The 25346-nt window shown below is 45.4% G+C and overlaps 2 protein-coding genes across 2 annotated transcripts; both read left to right on the forward strand.

Annotated features, from left to right (window-relative positions):
• Positions 1-15474: 15474 nt before the first annotated feature.
• On the forward strand, positions 15475-18102 carry LOC311237732 (uncharacterized protein). The gene is made up of 4 exons (XM_084325708.1): positions 15475-15663; positions 16173-16338; positions 16524-16639; positions 16758-18102. Exons 1-4 carry the CDS (start codon positions 15637-15639, stop codon positions 17562-17564), a joined length of 1116 nt encoding a protein of 371 aa, XP_084181834.1. The 5' UTR covers positions 15475-15636; the 3' UTR covers positions 17565-18102.
• Positions 18103-22752: 4650 nt separating this feature from the next.
• Positions 22753-24774, forward strand: LOC311238498 (uncharacterized protein). The gene is made up of 3 exons (XM_084326586.1): positions 22753-22904; positions 23090-23205; positions 23324-24774. The coding sequence occupies exons 1-3, from the start codon at positions 22775-22777 to the stop codon at positions 24128-24130; spliced, it is 1053 nt and encodes a 350-aa protein (XP_084182712.1). The 5' UTR covers positions 22753-22774; the 3' UTR covers positions 24131-24774.
• Positions 24775-25346: the final 572 nt, after the last annotated feature.

Here is a 25346-nt window from a genome sequence, read left to right on the forward strand (position 1 = left end):
TAGTTTATTATAAACTGGGGAATCTTTTTTTCAGAATATATTTACACTAGGAACTGAGCAGTTCAGATTTACAGGAGACTATAGGCTACCACACTGTTAGTTGAAGACACCTTGCCTAGATTCCGTGAGAAATCTTATCTTCAGGAAGAGCAGAGAGAAAATGTAGTGTCGTCTTAAAGAGGCGTAACTCTGCCGGTCGGCTCCATGGATAACATCTCTGGCCGGGAGATGTTTGGAGATGTATGAAGAATGTTTGAGCAGAAAGCAGGATAATCAGGATAGTGTTGTGTTTCGGTATATGATAAGACCCCTCTGCCAGCTGCCTCGAGCAGGGACATCCTCTCTCTCTCTCTCTCTCTCTCTCTCTCTCTCTCTCTCTCGCTCTCTCTCGCTCTCTCTCTCTCTCTCTCTCTCTCTCTCTCTCTCTCTCTCTCTCTCTCTCTCTCTCTCTCTCTCTCTCTCTCTCTCTCTCTCTCTCTCTCTCTCTCTCTCTCTCTCTCTCTCTCTCTCTCTCTCTCTCTCTCTCTCTCTCTCTGTTTTTGATCATGACCAAGTAGCATTAAAATGAAAACATCCATTAGGGCAGAGCCACATCTGAGTCAAGTGTGTAGGGGAGGAGGGAGATGGATGGGGGGGGGTGGGGGGTGGGGTGAATGGATGGAGAGATGGGTGCAGAGGGACGATAGGATGGTTTATTTCTGTGTAGAGCGAGGGAGTGGCGGAGAGGAGATGGAGTGATTAAGAGCCGAACACCTTTCAACAACAAGGAAAAGAACAGAGAACAGAACAGATGAAAAGATATGAAAGAGGCGCTTGTTTTTGTAAAAGGATAGCTCTGTTATATTCTATTCTATTCAGATATGTTCCGTCTGGCTGAGAGCTCTGTTCTATTCTATTCAGATCTGTTCGGTCTGGCTGACAGCTCTATTCTATTTGGATCTGTTCGATCTGGCTGACAGCTCTATTCTATTCTATTTGGATCTGTTCTCCTCTGGCTGACAGCTCTATTCTATTCTATTCGGATCTGTTCTGTCTGGCTGACAGCTCTGTTCTATTCTATTCAGATCTGTTCTGTCTGGCTGACAGCTCTGTTCTATTCTATTCAGATCTCGTCTGTCTGGCTGACAGCTCTGTTCTATTCTATTCAGATCTGTTCTGTCTGGCTGACAGCTCTGTTCTATTCTATTCAGATCTCTTCTGTCTGGCTGACAGCTCTGTTCTATTCTATTCAGATCTCTTCTGTCTGGCTGACAGCTCTGTTCTATTCTATTCAGATCTCTTCTGTCTGGCTGACAGCTCTGTTCTATTCTATTCAGATCTCTTCTGTCTGGCTGACAGCTCTGTTCTATTCTATTCAGATATGTTCTATCTGGCGGCTAGGTGGTGTAGTGGGCAAGGCACTCGCCACAAACGCAGGAGACGCTGGGTTCGAGCCCAGCTCTCGGCGTTGCTACCAGCTTGGCTGGTCGCTCATACTAACACAATTGGCAGTGTCAGGGGTGGGAAAGCTGGTGGGTGGGTCCTGGTCGTTGTAAACAGCGACTCCTACAGTTCGGTCGGGGCGCCTGCACAGCGAGGGAGGGATCTGGAGGGAGGTAGTGTGACCTTCCACACGTTACACTCCCCCAGTGAGAGTCTGCGCTGCCAGGCTGGCTGCTGGCTGGCTGCACATGTGTCGGAGGAAAGCATGCGATAGTCTCCGGCCTCCCGGACCAACAGTAGGGGGGGGTGCGCAACAACCAGGAAGGGGGTTGGGAATTGGCATAACGACTAACAGTGGGATGGGAGACAAATCGGAAAAAGGAGGGGGGGAAAAGATAATATTTTTTTTTTATAAAAAGATATGTTCTATCTGGCTATACATATATAGGGCGGGATCCACAAAGAATGGATTGCACGGTGCTAATTGCACCCTTACTTACAATTCATTATGAATTGAAAATGGGGACCCTGATGTAAACAAGACGAAAGTCTTTCTCTGGTCTGCATCCCCTTAACAATTGTGTGTATTGAGCCATACTGTATTGTACCAATTCTGCAATCTGTTAATGCAATTTTCAATCAATCAATCACTGCGCAGACTTTTTTATGGTGGAGCCCTGAGAGACATGACAGGTATCGAATTTGAGAGAGATGTCCTCACACAGGCCTCTCTGATTTGGGGGGCCAACGACTAGCATCTCGGTTTTATCTGCGCTAAGTTAATGTTCGGCGGCCCTTATATGGGCCGTCGTCAGGCACTTTGCCCTCATCTGCCGGCTCCGGGCTGCGTTTTTGCCGATCAACCAATACATTGTTGGAAAGTTGAATTTGCCGCCTTTCGATCGTCACCCTACTCAACCTATTGCGTGGTTCCAGTCTCGAGCTACAAGACGAAACATCCGACGAGTGTCATTTGACAAGCCATTCGGACAAGTGACCACGTCCGGTTTGGCCGGGTCCTGAAGGGACCAGTCACCTCGGTTTTTTTAGCCAATGAAACTCTGGAGCTAATGGTATCTTACATGAGGGTTGATTCCTACGGTAAAGGGAGAGAAGAAGATGAACCAAGCGAGTGTGTGACCCTGAATGCCAATATGATTCTCAAGCCGAGTCGCTTATAGCTTATCCGCAACAGTAAGTTACTTCCGGGGTAGGCCTGATTGGCCCCGACAGGCACGTGACGCGCAACTTTCTCTGCCGCGCGGCACGCTCCGCGGAGCCGAGCGGCAGAGCTTGCGGAATTACGTAACCGTCCAAATACGCCATGACTTTCATTCAGCGCTTCAGCTCACCTGGCAGAGCAGCGGTCCTGCGATCCTGCGGTCCGTTGTTGGTGAGTTCGAATCCCATCAAATCTTTTTTTTTTAACATGATTTTTTTTTAACGTGTATTCTTTCGCCGGTTAAGGTTAGGCATGGTTAAGGTTAAGGTTAAGGTTAGGCATTGTTTCGGAGTTGGTTAAGGTTAGAACGGTTAAGTTTAGGCGCTGTTAAGGAGCTGGTTAAGGTTAGAGTTTGTCTTAGAGAATGGCAATATTCTTTCTATGGTTAAGGTTAGGCATGGTTAAGGTTAAGGTTAGGCATTGTTTCGGAGTTGGTTAAGGTTAGAACGGTTAAGTTTAGGCGCTGTTAAGGAGCTGGTTAAGGTTAGAGTTTGTGTTAGAGAATGGCAATAGACAGCCTATTTCCGCGCGACAGCTCTCAGCAGCCTCGTTGCGCGTCCTGAGTTTGCCGCGTCACGTGCCTGTCGGGGCCAATCAGGCCTACCCCGGAAGTCACTTACTGTTGCGGAACAGTTACAGGCAGCCGAGTCAGAAGAATGGAGCGGTCAACACTCAACAGTGTCAACGGCTGCACTGAGGTCAAGCAGTACGAGCACAGAGGTTAAGTTAGAGTCAAGAGAAAGCAGTAGGTCGTCTGTGACTTTAGTGAGCGCCGTTTCAGTGGAGTGGTAGGTTCTAAAGCCAGATTGAAAAGATTTGTGAAGGTTACTTACTTGATAAATGGTCAGTAAGTTGCGAACTTGTGACAATCCGTTCTACTATTTTGGATAAGAAGGGAAGATTGGAGATGAGTCTGTCATTTTTAGAGATGAGTTGGTCGAGGTTCAGTTTTTTAAGTAGCGGTTTAATAACAGCTGATTTAAACACCAAGGGCACCACGCCAGTAGGTGTGGTTCGATTCTGGCCCTTCCCTGCAGTGTGTCGAAGTGTCCTTGAGCAAGGCACTTAACCCTTAACTGCTCCCGATGAGCAGGTTGGCACCTTGCCTGGTTGTCTCCACTATTGGTGTGTGAATGGGTGAATGTGAGGCATAAGTTGTAAGCATAATGCACTTTGGATAAAATTGCTATATAAATGCAGTCCATTTTCCATTCACATATATAATCCATAATATGATGATACATATATGAGACATAATATAATGGTACATATATTATCCATAATATAATATACATAATATTATTGCCAGTACACACATTACAAAAACATTTTCCGTGGGATTGTTATCAATTTTGGACCTGTACTAGGTATCAGATTGCCTGATGGATAAGAGGTTAATGTGAAGATTATGCAATAAAAAGTGTCAAATAAGTGGGCCTACTAAATAACGCTCTTCTGTTGTTCAATTCCAACCACTGAAGTGCCCTTGAGCAAGGCACTTAACCCAACTGCTCCAGTGGAGCTGCTCAGTGGCCAACAGGGTCATACTGTAGTTGTATATTATATAATCCACAATACAATGAAACATGAGGTGAGGGGAAGAGGAGAGGAAGAGAGGAGAGTAAATGATGAGAGGAGAGGAAGAGAGGAGACGAGATCATGAGAGAATAGAGGAGAGGAGAGGAATAGAGGAGAGGAGAGGAATAGAGGAGAGGAGAGGAATAGAGGAGAGACAAAGCAGTACCATAGGGGCCATTACGGTCCCTGAGATGAAACACTCATGCACGCACGCGCGCACACACACGCACGCGCGCACACACACACGCACGCACGCACACACACACACACACACACACACACACACACACACACACACACACACACACACACACACACACACACACACACACATGCACACACACACACACACACACACACACACACACACACACTACTGGCTCCACATCATTGAACCAGTGTGTTTGATATGGAAACACTACTGTATATAATAGAATATACCATGTATTTACAGTATATAAAAGTAAATGCTGTGCTCTTATGCTCTTTTTCAGCAATGTCCGGCTTCACACAGTTACACATATTCACGTATTATGAGCTGCCCAGTACAACCACAGTCTGTGGACCACTAGGAGCTGCCCAGTACAACCACAGTCTGTTGACCACTAGGAGCTGCCCAGTACAACCACAGTCTGTTGACCACTAGGAGCTGCCCAGTACAACCACAGTCTGTTGACCACTAGGAGCTGCCCAGTACAACCACAGTCTGTTGACCACTAGGAGCTGCCCAGTACAACCACAGTCTGTTGACCACTAGGAGCTGCCCAGTACAACCACAGTCTGTTGACCACACTAGGAACTGCCCAGTACAACCACAGTCTGTTGACCACTAGGAGCTGCCCAGTACAACCACAGTCTGTTGACCACTAGGAGCTGCCCAGTACAACCACAGTCTGGCAATGTTGACCATTAGGATCTGCCCAGTACAACCACAGTCTGTTGACCACTAGGAGCTGCCCAGTACAACCACAGTCTGACACTGTTGACCACTAGGAGCTGCCCAGTACAACCACAGTCTGGTGACCACTAGGAGCTGCCCAGTACAACCACAGTCTGGCAATGTTGACCATTAGGATCTGCCCAGTACAACCACAGTCTGGTGACCACTAGGAGCTGCCCAGTACAAACACAGTCTGGCAATGTTGACCATTAGGATCTGCCCAGTACAACCACAGTCTGGTGACCACTAGGAGCTGCCCAGTACAACCACAGTCTGGCAATGTTGACCATTAGGATCTGCCCAGTACAACCACAGTCTGGTGACCACTAGGAGCTGCCCAGTACAACCACAGTCTGGTGACCACTAGGAACTGCCCAGTACAACCACAGTATGTTGACCACTAGGATCTGCCCAGTACAACCACAGTCTGGTGACCACTAGGAGCTGCCCAGTACAACCACAGTATGACATTGTCGACCATTAGGAGCTGCCCAGTACAACCACAGTCTGACACTGTTGACCATTAGGAGCTGCCCAGTACAACCACAGTCTGGCAATGTTGACCATTAGGAGCTGCCCAGTACAACCACAGTCTGGCAATGTTGACCATTAGGAGCTGCCCAGTACAACCACAGTCTGGTGACCACTAGGAGCTGCCCAGTACAACCACAGTCTGTTGACCACTAGGATCTGCCCAGTACAACCACAGTCTGGCACTGTCGACCATTAGGAGCTGCCCAGTACAACCACAGTCTGGTGACCACTAGGAGCTGCCCAGTACAACCACAGTCTGACACTGTTGACCACTAGGAGCTGCCCAATACAACCACAGTCTGACACTGTTGACCATTAGGAGCTGCCCAGTACAACCACAGTCTGACACTGTTGACCATTAGGAGCTGCCCAGTACAACCACAGTCTGACACTGTTGACCATTAGGAGCTGCCCAGTACAACCACAGTCTGACACTGTTGACCACTAGGAGCTGCCCAGTACAACCACAGTCTGACACTGTTGACCATTAGGAGCTGCCCAGTACAACCACAGTCTGGCACTGTCGACCATTAGGAGCTGCCCAGTACAACCACAGTCTGGTGACCACTAGGAGCTGCCCAGTACAACCACAGTCTGACACTGTTGACCACTAGGAGCTCCACTGGAGCAGTTGGGTTAAGTGCCTTGCTCAAGGGCACTTCAGTGGTTGGAATTGAACAACAGAAGAGCGTTATTTATTAGGCCCACCTTTTTGACACTTTTTATTGCATAATCTTCACATTAACCTCTTATCCATCAGGCAAAAAATGGGGCTAGTTTTGCATAACACACGCCTGACGATTCCATACCCAAAGTAATTATCGATTTATTCTTTTTTTTTGTGATAATTTTTTTTTTAATTTCCAAACATGAAACAACACAATTCACAACATAATAACAATAATACAATCCATACAACAATAATAATACATAAACAGACACCAAAAACATCGACTCAACACTACAATGACTAGACAATAAATAAAATAGATTGTACAATTAACACCCTAAGCCCCCTCCCTCACCACCCATCACAGCCACGATCCCCAACCCTCGAGAGCCCCAAGTCCGGCACCCGGGCGAGCCAGAGCATCACGCCTCTTTAACACCCCGATTCGCCGAGGGCCCGAACCAAAGGCCCCCCCCACCCCTAGCCTGTGACACTCCGACACAATCAAAAGGGGCCCAGAACACAAACATAATGGGTTTTCTGAGCCCCCTCCATCTACAGGCCCGGCAGCCGCGAACCCCGACCCCGGGGGATCCGCAGTCCAGCGCCCCCATGAGCCAAAGCATCATGCCTCTTTAATGCCCCGACCCACAGAGACCCCGAACCACGGCCCCCCCCCCAGTCCGAGCCTACAACCGCCAGACCCACATCTAAAGGGGGCCCAGAATATATACATAATTAAAAATACAATAAAAAACAAAAACATAATATATGGTAGATTATCTAGCAATTGATCGTTATATGCGCTCTTTAAGTTTTGCAACCGCTGCCAACCAGATAGCAATATTCGCTCCGTAAACCCCTAAAACTCGTGCAGTGGATATCACCAGATATATCACATCAAGGTAGGTAAGAATCCATACCTTCGGGCATAGCTTGTCTGGGTGTATCCACCGTGAGGCAATCAATTTCTTTGCGGCTGTGAGGCCGGCTAAAATGAGTCTCTTCACATGTGTAGAGGTCGGTAATTGGGAAACCTCATTCAGTAATAATACAGAAGGTAGGACAGGTATAGTCAGAGAGAAAATATCTGATAGCTGGGTGGTAATCTCTTCCCAGAAAAGCTCAACAGGAGGACATTCCCAGTACATATGCATAAATGTTCCGATAGCCCCGTTTGGACATAAGGTACATCGAGAGTCAGGTCTGAGACCCATTAGATTCAGTCGTCTAGGGGTCAAATAATTCCTATGAATGAAATTTAGATGAATCTGTTGGTGATCTGGGTTGCGTGAGGACAGCCGGACATTTTCCCAGACTGCATCCCAATCAAAATCTACATCCAACTCCGGGATATCCTTTCTCCAAATCGTATCAAGGGGGAGGTCCTTATACGAGGATGTAAGTAAATGGCGATAAAAGTCAGAAACGAAGCCTCTCGATGTCTCTTTGTCATAAAAGAATTTGTGAAAACGGTGACGCTCTAGTGGAACATCCCATGGAACGCCATGAGCCCTCAGGGCTGCTCTTATTTGTAAATAAAAGAAAAAATAGGTTCTGGGGAGATCATATCCATTGGATAGATCTTGGAAAGATTGGAGACCAGAGTTATCGAAGATGTCTCCCAACGTATGGATACCTTTCTTTTCCCATCTAGGGTACCTAATAGGTTGTTGTCCAATAAGGAGTAAATAGTTATTAAATAGAGGGGAATGTGTGTGCCATTTATGGCGGTTAGTATATGCTTTCTGGGTATCGCGCCAGGTCTGAATCAGATAAGCGGGCCAAATCGTAATTTGCATTGCTTAATTGAAATGTTGGTATACACAATATCTTGAAGTCTATGTGGGGACACCATCTTCTCCTCCAATGGTCGCCAAGACACAGCTGCTTGAGTGTCAAACCAGGTGATCAGAGGTCTCTGATCTTGAAAATAATATTTAAAGTCTGGAAATGCTAAGCCTCCATCGAGTTTACCTCTTTGGGCAGTTGATCTCTTCAAGCGCGGGCGTTTATTATTCCAAATGAATTTATATGAGGCAGAATGCAACTTCTGCCAGTAACCAGCAGGAGGAGGCAGCGGGAGCATCGAGCTCATAACATTTATTCTGGGTAAAATATTCATTTTAATCATTGACGCACGGGCCTGTAATGATTTTTTTTATTTTGACCATCTGTTGAAGTCATTTGTAATCCTGTCACCCAAGCTGGACTAGTTATACCGTACCGTCTGGCTAATAGTAGGGAATATTTCAATTCCGAGACATTTAAAGTGCTCCATCATAAGTATGTTTGCAGGCAGAGAGGTAGCCTTCGCAGGCTCATTAAGTGGAAGAAAAGCAGATTTTGGCCAGTTGATCTTAAAGCCGGATAGGCTGCCAAACTCATCTATCACATTGAGAAGATGAGGTAGAGAGATGGAGGGATTCTGCATAAACAGGAGTACATCATCTGCGTATAAGCTGATATGGTGCTGTGTGCCCTGTCTGGAAGAGCGTGAGACAGAGAAGAGTGGCGAGCAGAACTTTCCTGTTAAGATCATGGCCGAAGGCCCTGTGTAGAGAACTTTGATCATATGAATAAAATCCTCTCCCAACCCCATCCTTCTAAGAACTGCCCACAAGTAAGACCACTCCAATCTGTCAAACGCCTTCATTGCGTCCAAGGACATGACCGCTGTAGGGACTGCCACATCCTTGCTGGCATCAATCACATGCAGTAACCGTCTGATGTTATCAGTAACCAGGCGGCCTCTTATGAAGCCGGTCTGATCAGGATGAACTAGGGATATGCTTTTGAAGTCGGGTGGCAAGAATGAAGAGATCAACGTGGCATGAAGCTTTTCCAGTTCCACCAGCTTGGAGAGACGTCCCTTGCGGAGATTAGATGCAAAGAGAGTAGTGTTATTTCTGATAAAATCCTTAACCAAATCCCATACAATTCTGGGATCCTGTACCGAGCCTGTATTAAACTGCAGGAATTCAGTGAGCTTTTCTTTAAATTGCAAGTTAAAATCCCCATTTTTCAGCAGTGTAGAGTTAAAGCGCCACCTAGGGGCACGGGACGGGAAACCTTAAAGAGGATACCTTTGTGGTCTGAAAGTGCTATGGGTAAAAAGTCAACATCCAAGCTATCAAAGAGCCGTGGGGAAGAAAAAACATAATCAACCCTGGAAAAAGTCTTATGTCTCGATGAGAAGAAGGAATAATCTCTCGTGGATGGGTTGAGCGATCGCCACATATTGATTACCCCTGTGTCCTTAGACCAGGCTTGTAGGGCCGTGGTAGCTTGCTTCTGATCAGGGGATTCAGCGTGACTGGACCTATCAATCAATGGATCCCAAACTGCATTAAAATCAGCTCTGTGTCAGTGTCAGAAATATTGTGTCTGTTACTAGGCTTGAGTAAATTGTAATGAATAAAAGGAGAATATAAATTATGATTTATTTTTGCATCTGTGCCGGTGAATAACACCATGTTACAATTGTGCCATAACCGAGGTCGCTCACTGAGCTCATTCACCACCTTATTGAGATCAAGTGTAAAAAAATCTAAGCAAATGAATAAAGGGAAGATGATTAAACAGAAGGATTTGTAGATACAGTAATAAATGATAATGATTTTAATTATGAATTCATATTTGATCTTGAACTTGACCTTGACCTTATTATGGCCAAATCATACATCTATGGATAGGGAAAATGCTCCTCTTTCCAATGGCAGGGTTGAATCTGGATTTAGTAATTTCCTTGCGGTTTTACGGTAATTAGCATTTTTTTGATAAATTCGTATTTCCGATAAATCGTATAAAACATCGGTAAAAATTAAAATATACACTTTGACTACTGTTTTTGATAGGGTTATGGTCTTTACTCTTGGCTACAAAAAATTAAATTAAAATAACATTAACCTCTTAACATCCAAGGGCCCACATGTGGACGATTCGCGATGCCACTTTGCCGACCTCTAGTGGCTCGGGTGTGCATTTCTTTTAATACAATATATAGATAGAAATAAAGAAAGCCCTATTTGTTGCCTGTCGATTGCCCTTTCAGGTGACAAAATACGTTCAGCGGTTCTCGAGTTACATGCCGATATGTGAGGCATGCCCCAAAAGTATGCAAAAGTACACATTACCACCCCCGACTCCCGGGGCTCTAGCTCCGTCAATCATTTGGCGATCTTGAAAATCTTTGCACAGGGTTGTAGCCAATGAGTGTGGCTTTCCAATGATCCCCCATGATATGATAATTGGGGATCTAAATTGATCGATTTATGATAAAGAAAAGCAGGGTCTTAAGGCTTAAGTAGTTTTAATATTCAATTTCCACTTTGCTATTATGGCTACCCCACGGGTCTTGGTGTCAAAAGAAGAATAACTTATGTTATGGTAGAATCTATTTGCCAGTCTTGTGTTCTCCGCCAATAAAAGGTGTGTTTCACTCAGTAATGCAAGATTCACTTCCTTCCTTTTTAGCCACGTTAGTACACTTGTGCGTTTATGCGGTATATTGAGACCCCCTGTATTCCAGATCAATATGTTAAAATTAGCCATAGTCTAAGAAGGCTGCAGTATGACTGAATGTAATTCGATTGGAGTAGCACACCATAACAGATATATATCCATTTGTTAAGGTCCTATTGAGATCCGAGCGTGAGCGTGAAAACAAACATAAAATAGAGCGAGTCCACTGGAAAGAAAAACAAAAAACCACACAATCCCCCATTCCCACCCCCCTCCCCCCTTCAAAATACTTGTCCGTTATCGCCTGACCGAGCACAGCAACCACAACAACCATATGTATCCTACCATAGGGCCTAAAACCCTCAAACCTACCATAAGTAGATTACTCTCTCAGTGGTTGCTTGCCACACCCCCCCAAAAAAAGAAAAAAAAAGTTGAGTAAATGGAAGAGTTCACATCACATTAAACCTTATAAGAACATGGCTAAGTTTAAACAAGAAGAAGAAACCTAGAACAAGAACCATAGCAAGAGAAGGGGGGGAGGGGGGTTATACAACCTACATGTGTACTGCATGATAAACGTGTGCAGTACGTCCACCAGGCCGGAGGAGGGCGATACTCCGCTGACAAGTCCGTTGTTTCCTATGATTCACATAGAGTAGAGGTCACATAGTAACTCGCTGCTTTGTCATAGTGCAACTGGACCGCTGTGTCAGGAGAGGGCGCTGTGCAAAAGTTCGTCTGACATTTTAGCGGCCTAGCAGGTCAACAGCAGATGATGACGCCTCTGGCTGCAAACGCGACCATTTGCCATGTGTGTGGCTAGCAGAACATGGTTGGAAGGCTGATGGATCCGTGAGACCCCAGTCCGATAAAATATGTACACACACACAAAAAAAATGCATCACGGAGGCATTAAGCCAAGTTGTGATGAGGCATAAGTGACACGCATAAAAGTCATAGGTCATTTAAACAAAGCTGGCACTTAGCTCCCCGGCACATAGTGGATGTAAAAACAAAAAAAAATAAAGTGGCATTATGTAATAGTTATACAAAACAGAACAGGCCAACCCCCCCCTTAAGTCAGACGCAGAGAAAAATTTAAATAAAGCATCCAGGCGACACCTAACGTCACACAGTCAACCATATTTATAAGAACGAAGAAATATAGAGTGATATGACGCTCGGCGTATTAGCCATAGCGAAGTGCTAACGGCCCAAAATCAGGCTACTACCGCGGTTGGCACTGGTGAGGCCGGTGTTGAGGCCTCCCTTCGCCGGGTCTTCAAGAAGTCCACGGCGTCCTCAGGCGATGAAAGATGTTTTCTCGCGCCGTCTTCGGTCGTGATGATAAGTCTAGCAGGGAACTGAAGAGACGGCTTGAGTCCTTGCTTGTAGAGGGGGCCCATGACGTCGTTGTAGCGGGAACGCTGCTCCACGACCTCAGGACAGTAGTCCTCAAAGATTAGGACTGGTTTCCCTCTGTATTCCAGCGTTCCCCTCCTCTTCCGTGCCTCCCAGATAATCTTCTCTTTTATTCGATAATGATGTAGGCGAGCAATAACCGCTCTAGGCCTGGAACCGGGTGCTGGTTTGGCAGTAAGGGCCCTGTGACACCGGTCCAGTTCGGGTGGCGTAGAGGACCTCCTTGCCCAGAATTTCAACCAGTACCTCTGCAAAAAAGTCACTGGGCCGGTCGCTATGAACGGACTCATCCAATCCTAACATGCGAATGTTAGACTGGCGGCTGCGGGACTCGACGTTGGTTAGCTTAGACTTTAGCTTATCATTGCTTTCTTCCAGAGCTGTACATCTAGCCTCTAGCTCGTCCACCCTGCCAGTCCAAGTATTTAAGCCGTCTTCCACGGAGGTCAGACGCTCGGCATGGTCATGAACCGACGTCCAGAGGCTGTCGAGTTTGGTTTCGAGCAAGGCAGCGGACGCTCTGATTTCGTTGGTTAACACATTCCCTGCCACGCTTATATCCATCAATGTAGGCTCACTGCCACCACTCTAAGCCTATGGAGATGTTCACCTTCTTTGCAGGGCTATAACTTTTTAAATTGTATTGCTAAATTGACATTACTATGGCCCATTCAACATCGATTATCTATCGTTCAGGATGTAGGAACGTTATACTTTTTCATTCATAGATTCTTCCAAAAATACCTTCTAGAATATAAGTATGTTTTTATCGTTTTCTGCAGTAATTCATAGAACGTGAGTTATAGGCATAAACGTATAGATTATCAACTGCCGTCTATTCCCTAGACACGCTATATAAAAAAAATGCAACTGTAAATGATCGTATACGTTATGATTCATCATGCACGGATGAAAGGGGGGGGGGGTCGTTTATAATTCTGTGATCGTCAGTAAATGGTTTATGTAGTATGGGTGATATATTGATCAGATTAGTTTGCAGTGAAAAGAATAAACAATCAAGCTGAAAGTAACGTTACTGTCCTCTTACCGTTCGCCGATGAGACTGGAGGAAAAAGATCCCACTTATTTGACGTCGATCTACTAGATCCATTTCCGGTTTGTATGGCGCAATAAACGCCCAAATCATATCGATTATTGAGTTATGGCAGCGATCCATATGCACGCCAGTGTTTGTCTGTAGTCCCGCAACGATATGTGACTGCCGGACGGATTTCCCAGATGCACCGATGGCCACTTCCGGTTGTAACTCGCCCGATCATCCACCAGGCGGCGGTATTGAGGCGTTGCACTATTGTGCAGGGTCCCACTGTATCACCAGAGGCTGGGTGGCGTCTATGCCAAATACAACGCAGTTCGGTTTCCGGGTTCCTCTGATTGGCCACTAAGCCCACGTGACCGCGCGCTAGCACGCCCCCCTTATCGTGAAGCGGAAGAGCCAGCGAGGCGACGCGAGGCGGTGGTTTCAGCAGCAGCGGCCGTCTTCTTCCGAGGCGGCTCGTTCTTATTAATCCCTAATGTCATGTATGTTGTGTATGTCATAAATGTCGATATGAATTGAAAATGGGGGACCCTGATGTAAACAAGACAAACGTCTTTCTCTGGTCTGCATCCCACCTTAACAATTGTGTGTATTGCGCCGTACTGTATTGTACCCATTCTGCAATCTGTTAAATAAAGTTTTCATTCATTCATTCATTCATTCATTCATTCATTCATTCATTCATTCATTCATTCATTCATTCATTCATTCATTCATTCATTTCTCCCCCACTACTCCCAAAAGTAACACTAAATAGATAAAGTACAACAACGCCAGACTCAAGAAACTGTGTTCCCTTTGGCGCAATACACACAATTGTTAAGGGGATGCAGACCAGAGAAAGACGTTTGTCTTGTTTACATCAGGGTCCCCCATTTTCAATTCATATAGACATTTATGACATACACAACATACATGACAGCTTTGGCTGTTTGTATGATGAAACAAAGAACTTCTAAGATATACATTAACTTGGATTTCAGTGATATTCAGCTGTTATGTCAGTGTTTTTAAAAGCTTGTAGTTGTGCATGTCATAAAAAAACAAACTTGCATCATTTGGGTATTTCTGAATGTTTTGGCATATGAGTCTATATAGGATGCATTTTTGTGTAATTGTTTGATCATAATACAGGACTAAGTAACATGGTATTTTTTTATTTCAAATTATATATATAGGACTATGTATAAAGAAACAATTTCTTCTTTCAGAAAGGCTGATATAAAGCTAATGTTTTGTGTAATTGTTATACTCATTGAGGACCATTACATTTGTAGTATTAATCGTAGAATCATATCATATCAGTACCTTCAATAAAGAGTAGATCTGACTACTTTACTGAATTAACAATTACTGTGAATATCTCCAAACCACGCTCGCAAACATTGAGTAACAATACCTTGGATGATGTAACTGATATGGATATTAGTCGCGCTACTGGGGAAAAAGACAAGGTCCAAGGATCCGTTTTCTCATTCCAATTTTCTTTGCTAAGAAACATGCCCCCTATATTTAGAGCTTTCTGATGCTCTTTATGTTAACCCTTTCACTACCACACTACCAAATGGTTAACCCTTTCACTGTGACAATACAGAAGGTTAACCCTCTCACTGCCACATGACAAAGGGTTAACCCTTTCACTACCACACTACAGAAGGTTAACCCTTTCATTAGCAACATAGTACATAGTAGCTACTAGTAATATAGGCATACAGTAGTATCATAGTACATCGTACATTAAGACAGTAAGAAGGTTAATTCGTTTTTTGTTTTGTCTTTTAATTCAGATATTGATTGACAGGTGTGTTTTTAGTAAACAGCTGTCCTGACTGTGGTCGGAAGTTCGTTCCACCACCGTGGAGCCAGAACAGAGAATAGCCTGCTTCATTTCAATGAGCCCCCACAAGCCAGAATAAGAGTGGGTCTTATGCCCGCTCTTAACTGGGAGATATTTTGCATCTTATAAGTTCCTTGCAAGCCACACTGTGCGACACAAATTGAATAATCTTGGGTACGACCATCAATCTGATGCATGTACACTGTGCGATGAGAGTCGTAGGCTACGACGCAGACTACGTAGCGTCATAATAAAGCGTAGCATCATCATAAAGCGTTATCCTGTGTGTCATCAGTGTGCGTCAACCTGACGAGTTGTAAACAAGACGGTCGTGATACGAAGAAGAAGCAGACTGTGAACATGCCAATGTCCAGGAAGCGAACACTTGCCATAGTGGCTTTTATGTGCCTAGAGAGGCCGGCTATATTTAAAAAAAAAGAGAAAGAGAACAAAGTCGTGGCTAGGGAAAAGAGGCCAACTGGGAATGCCAGTCCTGCAAATGGAACTTGAGGTAAGTAACGTTATTAACGTCAGCATGCTAACGCTACATGTGTCGTAGCCTCCTAATGAATGTTGAGCTTGTTATCACTGCTAGCTTGTGTTGTTCCCAATGCACTCATTAATGTCTGCCTGTTGTACTTCTAGATACTAACGTCAGCATGCTAACGCTACATGTGTCGTACCCTCCTAATGAATGTTGAGCTTGTTATCACTGCTAGCTTGTGTTGTTCCCAATGCACTCATTAATGTCTGCCTGTTGTACTTCTAGATACTAACGTCAGCATGCTAACGCTACATGTGTCGTACCCTCCTAATGAATGTTGAGCTTGTTATCACTGCTAGCTTGTGTTGTTCCCAATGCACTCATTAATGTCTGCCTGTTGTACTTCTAGATACTAACGTCAGCATGCTAACGCTACATGTGTCGTACCCTCCTAATGAATGTTGAGCTTGTTTACCTCACTGCTAGCTTGTGTTGTTCTCAATGCACTCATTAAAGTCTGCCTGTTGTACTTCTAGACAGATGATCGAAGTGGATTCAGAAGTCTACTCCGCATGGATGTGGAACAGTTCGATCATCTGCTACAGCTGGTGGCTCCTTATATCTCCAAAGCAGACACCCAGATGAGGAGAGCGATCACTGCCAGAGAGAGACTGTCCATCACACTGCGATACTTAGCAACAGGTAATAATCAGGGGTTGTAGTGGAGGGTAAACCCAAGTGAACTCAGGCTACAGTGTATCCGCGGTGACCAGAATGTAACTATAGAATGTGTCAGTCTAATAGTTCTGATATGCTGCAGTTTGGCACATTTATTTGTCGACGCGCATACATAAATGATATTCTACAATCATTCTCCATGCTGACAGGAGAGTCGTTCACTTCCCTGAGCTTCCAGTACCGTATTGGACAGAGCACTGTTGGTGTGATTGTCAAGGAGACATGCAAGGTGTTGCACCAGGTCCTGAAGAAGGATCACCTGACGGTAAGATCCATTTAGAAGCAGCTAGAATGTAACATATGGGACAATCATACCTAGATCAGATAAATATTGATAGATTCATGTCACTGTTCTGATGCAGTCTGTCTGTCTGTTTGTGTAGACACCGACTACAGAGGCTGAGTGGAGAGCAGTGGCCAATGGCTTCCAGGAGAATTGGCAATTCCCTCACTGTCTCGGAGCCATAGATGGAAAACACATCACCATCCGCCCACCAGGCAACAGTGGGAGCACCTTCAGGAACTACAAGTCTCGTTTCTCTGTGGTCCTGATGGCTGTTGTAGACGCCAATTATCGTTTCCTCTATGCGAATATTGGAACCCAGGGCAGAGTGTCTGATGGAGGTGTTTATGCCCACTGTGACCTGAAAAAGGCATTGGACAGCAACCAGTTAAATGTCCCGCCAGCCCAAAGTCTGCCAGGTACAGATGTAGTCACCCCTTTCATGTTCATTGCAGACGAGGCTTTTCCGCTCCACACACACCTGATGAAGCCATACCCCTTCAGACAGCTTGACCATGACCAGCGTGTCTACAACTACAGACTGTCAAGAGCGAGGCGTGTTGTAGAGAATGCGTTTGGCATACTTGCCAACAAATGGCGAGTCTTTCTCACCATCATTCCCCTAGAACCAGATACAGTGTCCCAGATAACCCTGGCTGCTCTCTCCCTGCACAACTACCTACGAGCCCAGGCCACAGACACCTACATCCCCCCTGCTCTGGTCGACACGGAGGATGAGGACCACCACATCATCCCTGGGAGCTGGCGCAGTGATGCCGCCCTGGCATCAGTGCCTGCTAGCAGGGATCGGAATGCCAACAGAACTACAAAGGAGCAGCGCGACACACTGAAACAATACTTTGTCTCACCATCAGGTTCTGTGCATTGGCAGGAAGACATGTTGTAATGTCCTTTTGTACTTTTTTGGTTATAAAGATGGTGTTTGAACACTAGGCCTATACACCATAGCCTAACTGTTGGGCCTAAAATCATTATACATGTCCTAAAAGAAAATAACATATGCCTAGGCCTACTTGTAGGGCCTATCGAGTTCAAATGTAGGCCTACATGTTAAGCTACGTAAATATCCACACGTTAAATACGATAACCATATAGGTAGGCCTACAGGCTAACCTTGTTATTCTGTTTTATTTAAAGGCACATAGGGACATGCATGACATACAGGTATATAGTACTGTTACATTTGTGACATATACGATATGCAAATATACACTGTTGATGATATGATATAATGTTAATAGACTAGTGTCTCATTCTCCGTTGCTACTTTACTGTTTGTTGGATACCATTCCCCCACATAGAGACGAATGTTGGTTTTTGCCTCTACACTATATATAATATAATAATTATCTCCTATCAGGTTGGTTCTGTCCACCTGTCTCTCTGTCGGCAGCTAACCTCACAAACTACAGGGCAGTTTTATGACAAGCATATAAGTAAATTAATTTCCATCATTGTCCATTGAAATGCATATTCAGTATGAAGTTACAGCTTTTGATTCAGGGCTGACCAGACGTGTGCACCAATCAAGGGGGGGGGGGGGGGGGGGTCACCTCATCGCCCAGCCGAAGGGCATTGTCTCCGATTAGTACAACGTTGGGGAGAATTAAGAGGGGAGAATGCAAGGGAACAAACAACACACATAGAGTTAGAGTAAACAAAAACAACAGCTCACCAACAACAGGGACAGTGGTCACTAGCTTACTTGTAGATTTACTTGGATGGAAGTAAGACTGCTGGACCTTGACCCTGAAGTTCTACAAAATTGAAATATCAATCTAACACGGGTCATTGATAACCCCGATACAAGTGGTAATTAATCATTTTCTTTGTCTTTATTATAACTGCTTTATTATTCATTTCATTCTATTTCCTTGTTTGTCTGAGAAATGTAAATAAATGAAACTGGAAAGGGCACAGCACTTGACTGGTTCTCCTCCTACCTCACTGACAGACACCAATTCATCTCCCTCTCCGGCCACACCTCCCCCCCCTCCCCAGTCACACAGGGGGTCCCCCAAGGCTCAGTCCTTGGCCCCCTGCTCTTCATCTGCTACATTCTCCCCCTTGGTCACATCATCCGCAAATACCACCTCAACTTCCACTGTTACGCTGACGACACCCAAATATACATCAGTACACAATCCCCCCACAGCCCACCCCTCAGTCACATTGAATCATGCATCACCGAACTCCAAACTTGGATGACCCACAACTTCCTCAAACTGAACAGTGACAAGACTGAACTCCTCATCATTGGCACCAAAACCACCCTCACCAGATCCGGACCCATCACACTCACCATCAACGACTCCACCATCACCCCCTCCCCCCTAGTCCGCAACCTTGGTGTCCTCCTTGACCCCACCCTCTCATTTGACCCCCACGTCCGCTCCATCGTCAAAACATCCTACTTTCACCTCCGCAACATCGCAAAAATCCGTCACTGCCTCTCCCCCCCCGCTGCTGAATCCCTCATTCACGCCTTCATCTCCTCCCGCCTGGACTACTGCAACTCCCTCCTCACTGGTATCACCTCCCGCTCCCTCCATAAACTGCAAATGGTCCAAAATTCAGCCGCCCGCCTCCTCACTAACACCCGGTCCCGCGAACACATCACTCCTGTCCTCCACTCCCTCCACTGGCTCCCGATCAAACACAGCATTAACTTTAAAACACTACTCCTCACCTTCAAAGCCCTCCACAGCCTGGCCCCCCCCTACCTGACTGATCTCCTTCTCCCCTACCGCCCAACCCGTTCCCTCCGGTCCTCCTCCACTGCCTCCCTCACTGTCCCGACATCCAAGCTTAAAAACTTCGGAGATCGGGCCTTCTCTCGCACTGCACCCCGACTCTGGAACTCCCTCCCCCAGTCCATCAGAGACTCCCCTACACTCTCCACCTTCAAAGCTCGCCTCAAAACCCACCTGTTCTCCCTTGCCTTCAACCCCCCCCACCCCTAAACCCCCCCCTCCCCTCCAACCTGATCGATATGTCTCTAGTCTTTTTTTTGTGCCATCAGGCTGTCTCCCCCGTTCCCCCCATGGTCTCATGTTCCTTTGTTTTTGTTTCTTTGTTGTTTTGTTTTGTTTCTTTGCTTTCGCCTCTTTGTTTGTACCCCTGCTCCCGACTACTGTCAGCGACTTCGGGTTATTGAGAAGCGCTATATAAATTAAATGAATTATTATTATTATTATTAAAGTAATTCTTTTTTTATTTGAATAGCAAGTGCTTCAAGATTAGCAAGTGCTTCAAGATATCAAAAAAATTAAGAAATTACAGTATTTCTATACAGTATATACAAATACAGTATATATACGCTCTGCTCCCCCTTTTGATCACAAAAAAAGAATGTAAGAAGGTGCTTCAAGATATCAAAAAAATTTAGAAATTACAGTATATGAACTTACTGTTCACTGCTCAACAGGGGCTAGAAAACTTCAAATAAAGTGCAAAGTATAAGGAAAATAAAACGTACTATAAAAAAAAAAAGATTCCTGAGGCAAGCAGCCACGAACCCCAACCACGGAGGACCCGGTGTCCGGCACCCCCGCGGGCCAAAGCATCACGCCTCTTTAATGCCTCGACCCGCAGAGACACCGAACCACGCCCCCCCCCCCAGTCAGAGCCCACGGCCGCCAGACCCAGAAAATATACATAATTAAAATTACAAGAAAAAAAACAAGTGGACAATGGCACTCGCTCGCTCTGCTCCCCCTTTTGATCACAAAAAAAGAATGTAAAATAAGGTGTTTCAGAATGTAAGAAGGTGCTTCAAGATATCAAAAAAATTTAGAAATTACAGTATATGAACTTACTGTTCACTGCTCAACGGGCTAGAAAACTTCAAATAAAGTGCAAAGTATAAGGAAAATAAAACGTACTATAAAAAAAAAAAGATTCCTGAGGCAGGCAGCCACGAACCCCAACCACGGAGGACCCGGTGTCCGGCACCCCCGCGGGCCAAAGCATCACGCCTCTTTAATGCCTCGACCCGCAGAGACACCGAACCACGCCCCCCCCCCAGTCAGAGCCCACGGCCGCCAGACCCAGAAAATATACATCATTAAAATTACAAGAAAAAAAAACAAGTGGACAATGGCACTCGCTCGCTCTGCTCCCCCTTTTGATCACAAAAAAAGAATGTAAAATAAGGTGTTTCAGAATGTAAGAAGGTGCTTCAAGATATCAAAACAATTTAGAAATTACAGTATATGAACTTACTGTTCACTGCTCAACAGGGGCTAGAAAACTTCAAATAAAGTGCAAAGTATAAGGAAAATAAAACGTACTATAAAAAAAAAAATATTCCTGAGGCAGGCAGCCACGAACCCCAACCACGGAGGACCCGGTGTCCGGCACCCCCGCGGGCCAAAGCATCACGCCTCTTTAATGCCTCGACCCGCAGAGACACCGAACCACGCCCCCCCCCCCAGTCAGAGCCCACGGCCGCCAGACCCAGAAAATATACATCATTAAAATTACAAGAAAAAAAACAAGTGGACAATGGCACTCGCTCGCTCTGCTCCCCCTTTTGATCACAAAAAAAGAATGTAAAATAAGGTGTTTCAGAATGTAAGAAGGTGCTTCAAGATATCAAAACAATTTAGAAATTACAGTATATGAACTTACTGTTCACTGCTCAACAGGGGCTAGAAAACTTCAAATAAAGTGCAAAGTATAAGGAAAATAAAACGTACTATAAAAAAAAAAAGATTCCTGAGGCAGGCAGCCACGAACCCCAACCACGGAGGACCCGGTGTCCGGCACCCCCGCGGGCCAAAGCATCACGCCTCTTTAATGCCTCGACCCGCAGAGACACCGAACCACGCCCCCCCCCCAGTCAGAGCCCACGGCCGCCAGACCCAGAAAATATACATCATTAAAATTACAAGAAAAAAAACAAGTGGAGGAAAATAAAACGTACTATAAAAAAAAAAAGATTCCTGAGGCAGGCAGCCACGAACCCCAACCACGGAGGACCCGGTGTCCGGCACCCCCGCGGGCCAAAGCATCACGCCTCTTTAATGCCTCGACCCGCAGAGACACCGAACCACGGCCCCCCCCCAGTCAGAGCCCACGGCCGCCAGACCCAGAAAATATACATCATTAAAATTACAAGAAAAAAAACAAGTGGAGGAAAATAAAACGTACTATAAAAAAAAAAGATTCCTGAGGCAGGCAGCCACGAACCCCAACCACGGAGGACCCGGTGTCCGGCACCCCCGCGGGCCAAAGCATCACGCCTCTTTAATGCCTCGACCCGCAGAGACACCGAACCACGGCCCCCCCCCAGTCAGAGCCCACGGCCGCCAGACCCAGAAAATATACATCATTAAAATTACAAGAAAAAAAACAAGTGGACAATGGCACTACCACACTACCAGTTGTACTGATTATCAGTAATCATATTCAGCCTGCGTATCTGAATTTTCACTGAGCATCCCCATGTAGCTACTAGACGGTTGAGAACTGGGAGTGGGAGGAGGCTGGTGGTAGGGTTGAAAGGTTTGCGTTTGCCGCTGGTGTGGTGTGTTGTGTGGGAAGGTGCGATACATCGGCTGATTCGGCTGTGATGCAGGACCCTGCACCTGTTGACGTATTGACATGCTTCTGTCCTGAGATTCACTGCTAGCTTGTGTTGTTCCCAATGCACTCATTAATGTCTGCCTGTTGTACTTCTAGATACTAACGTCAGCATGCTAACGCTACATGTGTCGTACCCTCCTAATGAATGTTGAGCTTGTTATCACTGCTAGCTTGTGTTGTTCCCAATGCACTCATTAATGTCTGCCTGTTGTACTTCTAGATACTAACGTCAGCATGCTAACGCTACATGTGTCGTACCCTCCTAATGAATGTTGAGCTTGTTATCACTGCTAGCTTGTGTTGTTCCCAATGCACTCATTAATGTCTGCCTGTTGTACTTCTAGATACTAACGTCAGCATGCTAACGCTACATGTGTCGTACCCTCCTAATGAATGTTGAGCTTGTTTACCTCACTGCTAGCTTGTGTTGTTCTCAATGCACTCATTAAAGTCTGCCTGTTGTACTTCTAGACAGATGATCGAAGTGGATTCAGAAGTCTACTCCGCATGGATGTGGAACAGTTCGATCATCTGCTACAGCTGGTGGCTCCTTATATCTCCAAAGCAGACACCCAGATGAGGAGAGCGATCACTGCCAGAGAGAGACTGTCCATCACACTGCGATACTTAGCAACAGGTAATAATCAGGGGTTGTAGTGGAGGGTAAACCCAAGTGAACTCAGGCTACAGTGTATCCGCGGTGACCAGAATGTAACTATAGAATGTGTCAGTCTAATAGTTCTGATATGCTGCAGTTTGGCACATTTATTTGTCGACGCGCATACATAAATGATATTCTACAATCATTCTCCATGCTGACAGGAGAGTCGTTCACTTCCCTGAGCTTCCAGTACCGTATTGGCCAGAGCACTGTTGGTGTGATTGTCAAGGAGACATGCAAGGTGTTGCACCAGGTCCTGAAGAAGGATCACCTGACGGTAAGATCCATTTAGAAGCAGCTAGAATGTAACATATGGGGCAATCATACCTAGATCAGATAAATATTGATAGATTCATGTCACTGTTCTGATGCAGTCTGTCTGTCTGTTTGTGTAGACACCGACTACAGAGGCTGAGTGGAGAGCAGTGGCCAATGGCTTCCAGGAGAATTGGCAATTCCCTCACTGTCTCGGAGCCATAGATGGAAAACACATCACCATCCGCCCACCAGGCAACAGTGGGAGCACCTTCAGGAACTACAAGTCTCGTTTCTCTGTGGTCCTGATGGCTGTTGTAGACGCCAATTATCGTTTCCTCTATGCGAATATTGGAACCCAGGGCAGAGTGTCTGATGGAGGTGTTTATGCCCACTGTGACCTGAAAAAGGCATTGGACAGCAACCAGTTAAATGTCCCGCCAGCCCAAAGTCTGCCAGGTACAGATGTAGTCACCCCTTTCATGTTCATTGCAGACGAGGCTTTTCCGCTCCACACACACCTGATGAAGCCATACCCCTTCAGACAGCTTGACCATGACCAGCGTGTCTACAACTACAGACTGTCAAGAGCGAGGCGTGTTGTAGAGAATGCGTTTGGCATACTTGCCAACAAATGGCGAGTCTTTCTCACCATCATTCCCCTAGAACCAGATACAGTGTCCCAGATAACCCTGGCTGCTCTCTCCCTGCACAACTACCTACGAGCCCAGGCCACAGACACCTACATCCCCACTGCTCTGGTCGACACGGAGGATGAGGACCACCACATCATCCCTGGGAGCTGGCGCAGTGATGCCGCCCTGGCATCAGTGCCTGCTAGCAGGGATCGGAATGCCAACAGAACTGCAAAGGAGCAGCGCGACACACTGAAACAATACTTTGTCTCACCATCAGGTTCTGTGCATTGGCAGGAAGACATGTTGTAATGTCCTTTTGTACTTTTTTGGTTATAAAGATGGTGTTTGAACACTAGGCCTATACACCATAGCCTAACTGTTGGGCCTAAAATCATTATACATGTCCTAAAAGAAAATAACATATGCCTAGGCCTACTTGTAGGGCCTATCGAGTTCAAATGTAGGCCTACATGTTAAGCTACGTAAATATCCACACGTTAAATACGATAACCATATAGGTAGGCCTACAGGCTAACCTTGTTATTCTGTTTTATTTAAAGGCACATAGGGACATGCATGACATACAGGTATATAGTACTGTTACATTTGTGACATATACGATATGCAAATATACACTGTTGATGATATGATATAATGTTAATAGACTAGTGTCTCATTCTCCGTTGCTACTTTACTGTTTGTTGGATACCATTCCCCCACATAGAGACGAATGTTGGTTTTTGCCTCTACACTATATATAATATAATAATTATCTCCTATCAGGTTGGTTCTGTCCACCTGTCTCTCTGTCGGCAGCTAACCTCACAAACTACAGGGCAGTTTTATGACAAGCATATAAGTTAATTAATTTCCATCATTGTCCATTGAAATGCATATTCAGTATGAAGTTACAGCTTTTGATTCAGGGCTGACCAGACGTGTGCACCAATCAAGGGGGGGGGGGGGGGGGGGGGGGGGGGGGGGGGGGTCACCTCATCGCCCAGCCGAAGGGCATTGTCTCCGATTAGTACAACGTTGGGGAGAATTAAGAGGGGAGAATGCAAGGGAACAAACAACACACATAGAGTTAGAGTAAACAAAAACAACAGCTCACCAACAACAGGGACAGTGGTCACTAGCTTACTTGTAGATTTACTTGGATGGAAGTAAGACTGCTGGACCTTGACCCTGAAGTTCTACAAAATTGAAATATCAATCTAACACGGGTCATTGATAACCCCGATACAAGTGGTAATTAATCATTTTCTTTGTCTTTATTATAACTGCTTTATTATTCATTTCATTCTATTTCCTTGTTTGTCTGAGAAATGTAAATAAATGAAACTGGAATGGTTTATCAAAGTAATTATTTTTTTATTTGAATAGCAAGTGCTTCAAGATTAGCAAGTGCTTCAAGATATCAAAAAAATTAAGAAATTACAGTATTTCTATACAGTATATACAAATACAGTATATATACGCTCTGCTCCCCCTTTTGATCACAAAAAAAGAATGTAAGAAGGTG

This window comes from Notolepis coatsorum (assembly GCF_963971535.1).
Source record: "Notolepis coatsorum genome assembly, chromosome: 12".
In the NCBI taxonomy this organism is placed as follows: domain Eukaryota; kingdom Metazoa; phylum Chordata; class Actinopteri; order Aulopiformes; family Paralepididae; genus Notolepis; species Notolepis coatsorum.

Coding starts and splice junctions, on each gene's coding strand:
- LOC311238498 (XM_084326586.1), top strand. CDS start 22,775: ATGGATGTGGAACAGTTCGATCATCTGCTACAGCTGGTGGCTCCTTAT. Junction 22,905..23,089: donor ACTGCGATACTTAGCAACAG/GTAATAATCAGG, acceptor CCATGCTGACAG/GAGAGTCGTTCACTTCCCTG. Junction 23,206..23,323: donor TGAAGAAGGATCACCTGACG/GTAAGATCCATT, acceptor CTGTTTGTGTAG/ACACCGACTACAGAGGCTGA.
- LOC311237732 (XM_084325708.1), top strand. CDS start 15,637: ATGCCAGTCCTGCAAATGGAACTTGAG. Junction 15,664..16,172: donor TCCTGCAAATGGAACTTGAG/GTAAGTAACGTT, acceptor TTGTACTTCTAG/ACAGATGATCGAAGTGGATT. Junction 16,640..16,757: donor TGAAGAAGGATCACCTGACG/GTAAGATCCATT, acceptor CTGTTTGTGTAG/ACACCGACTACAGAGGCTGA.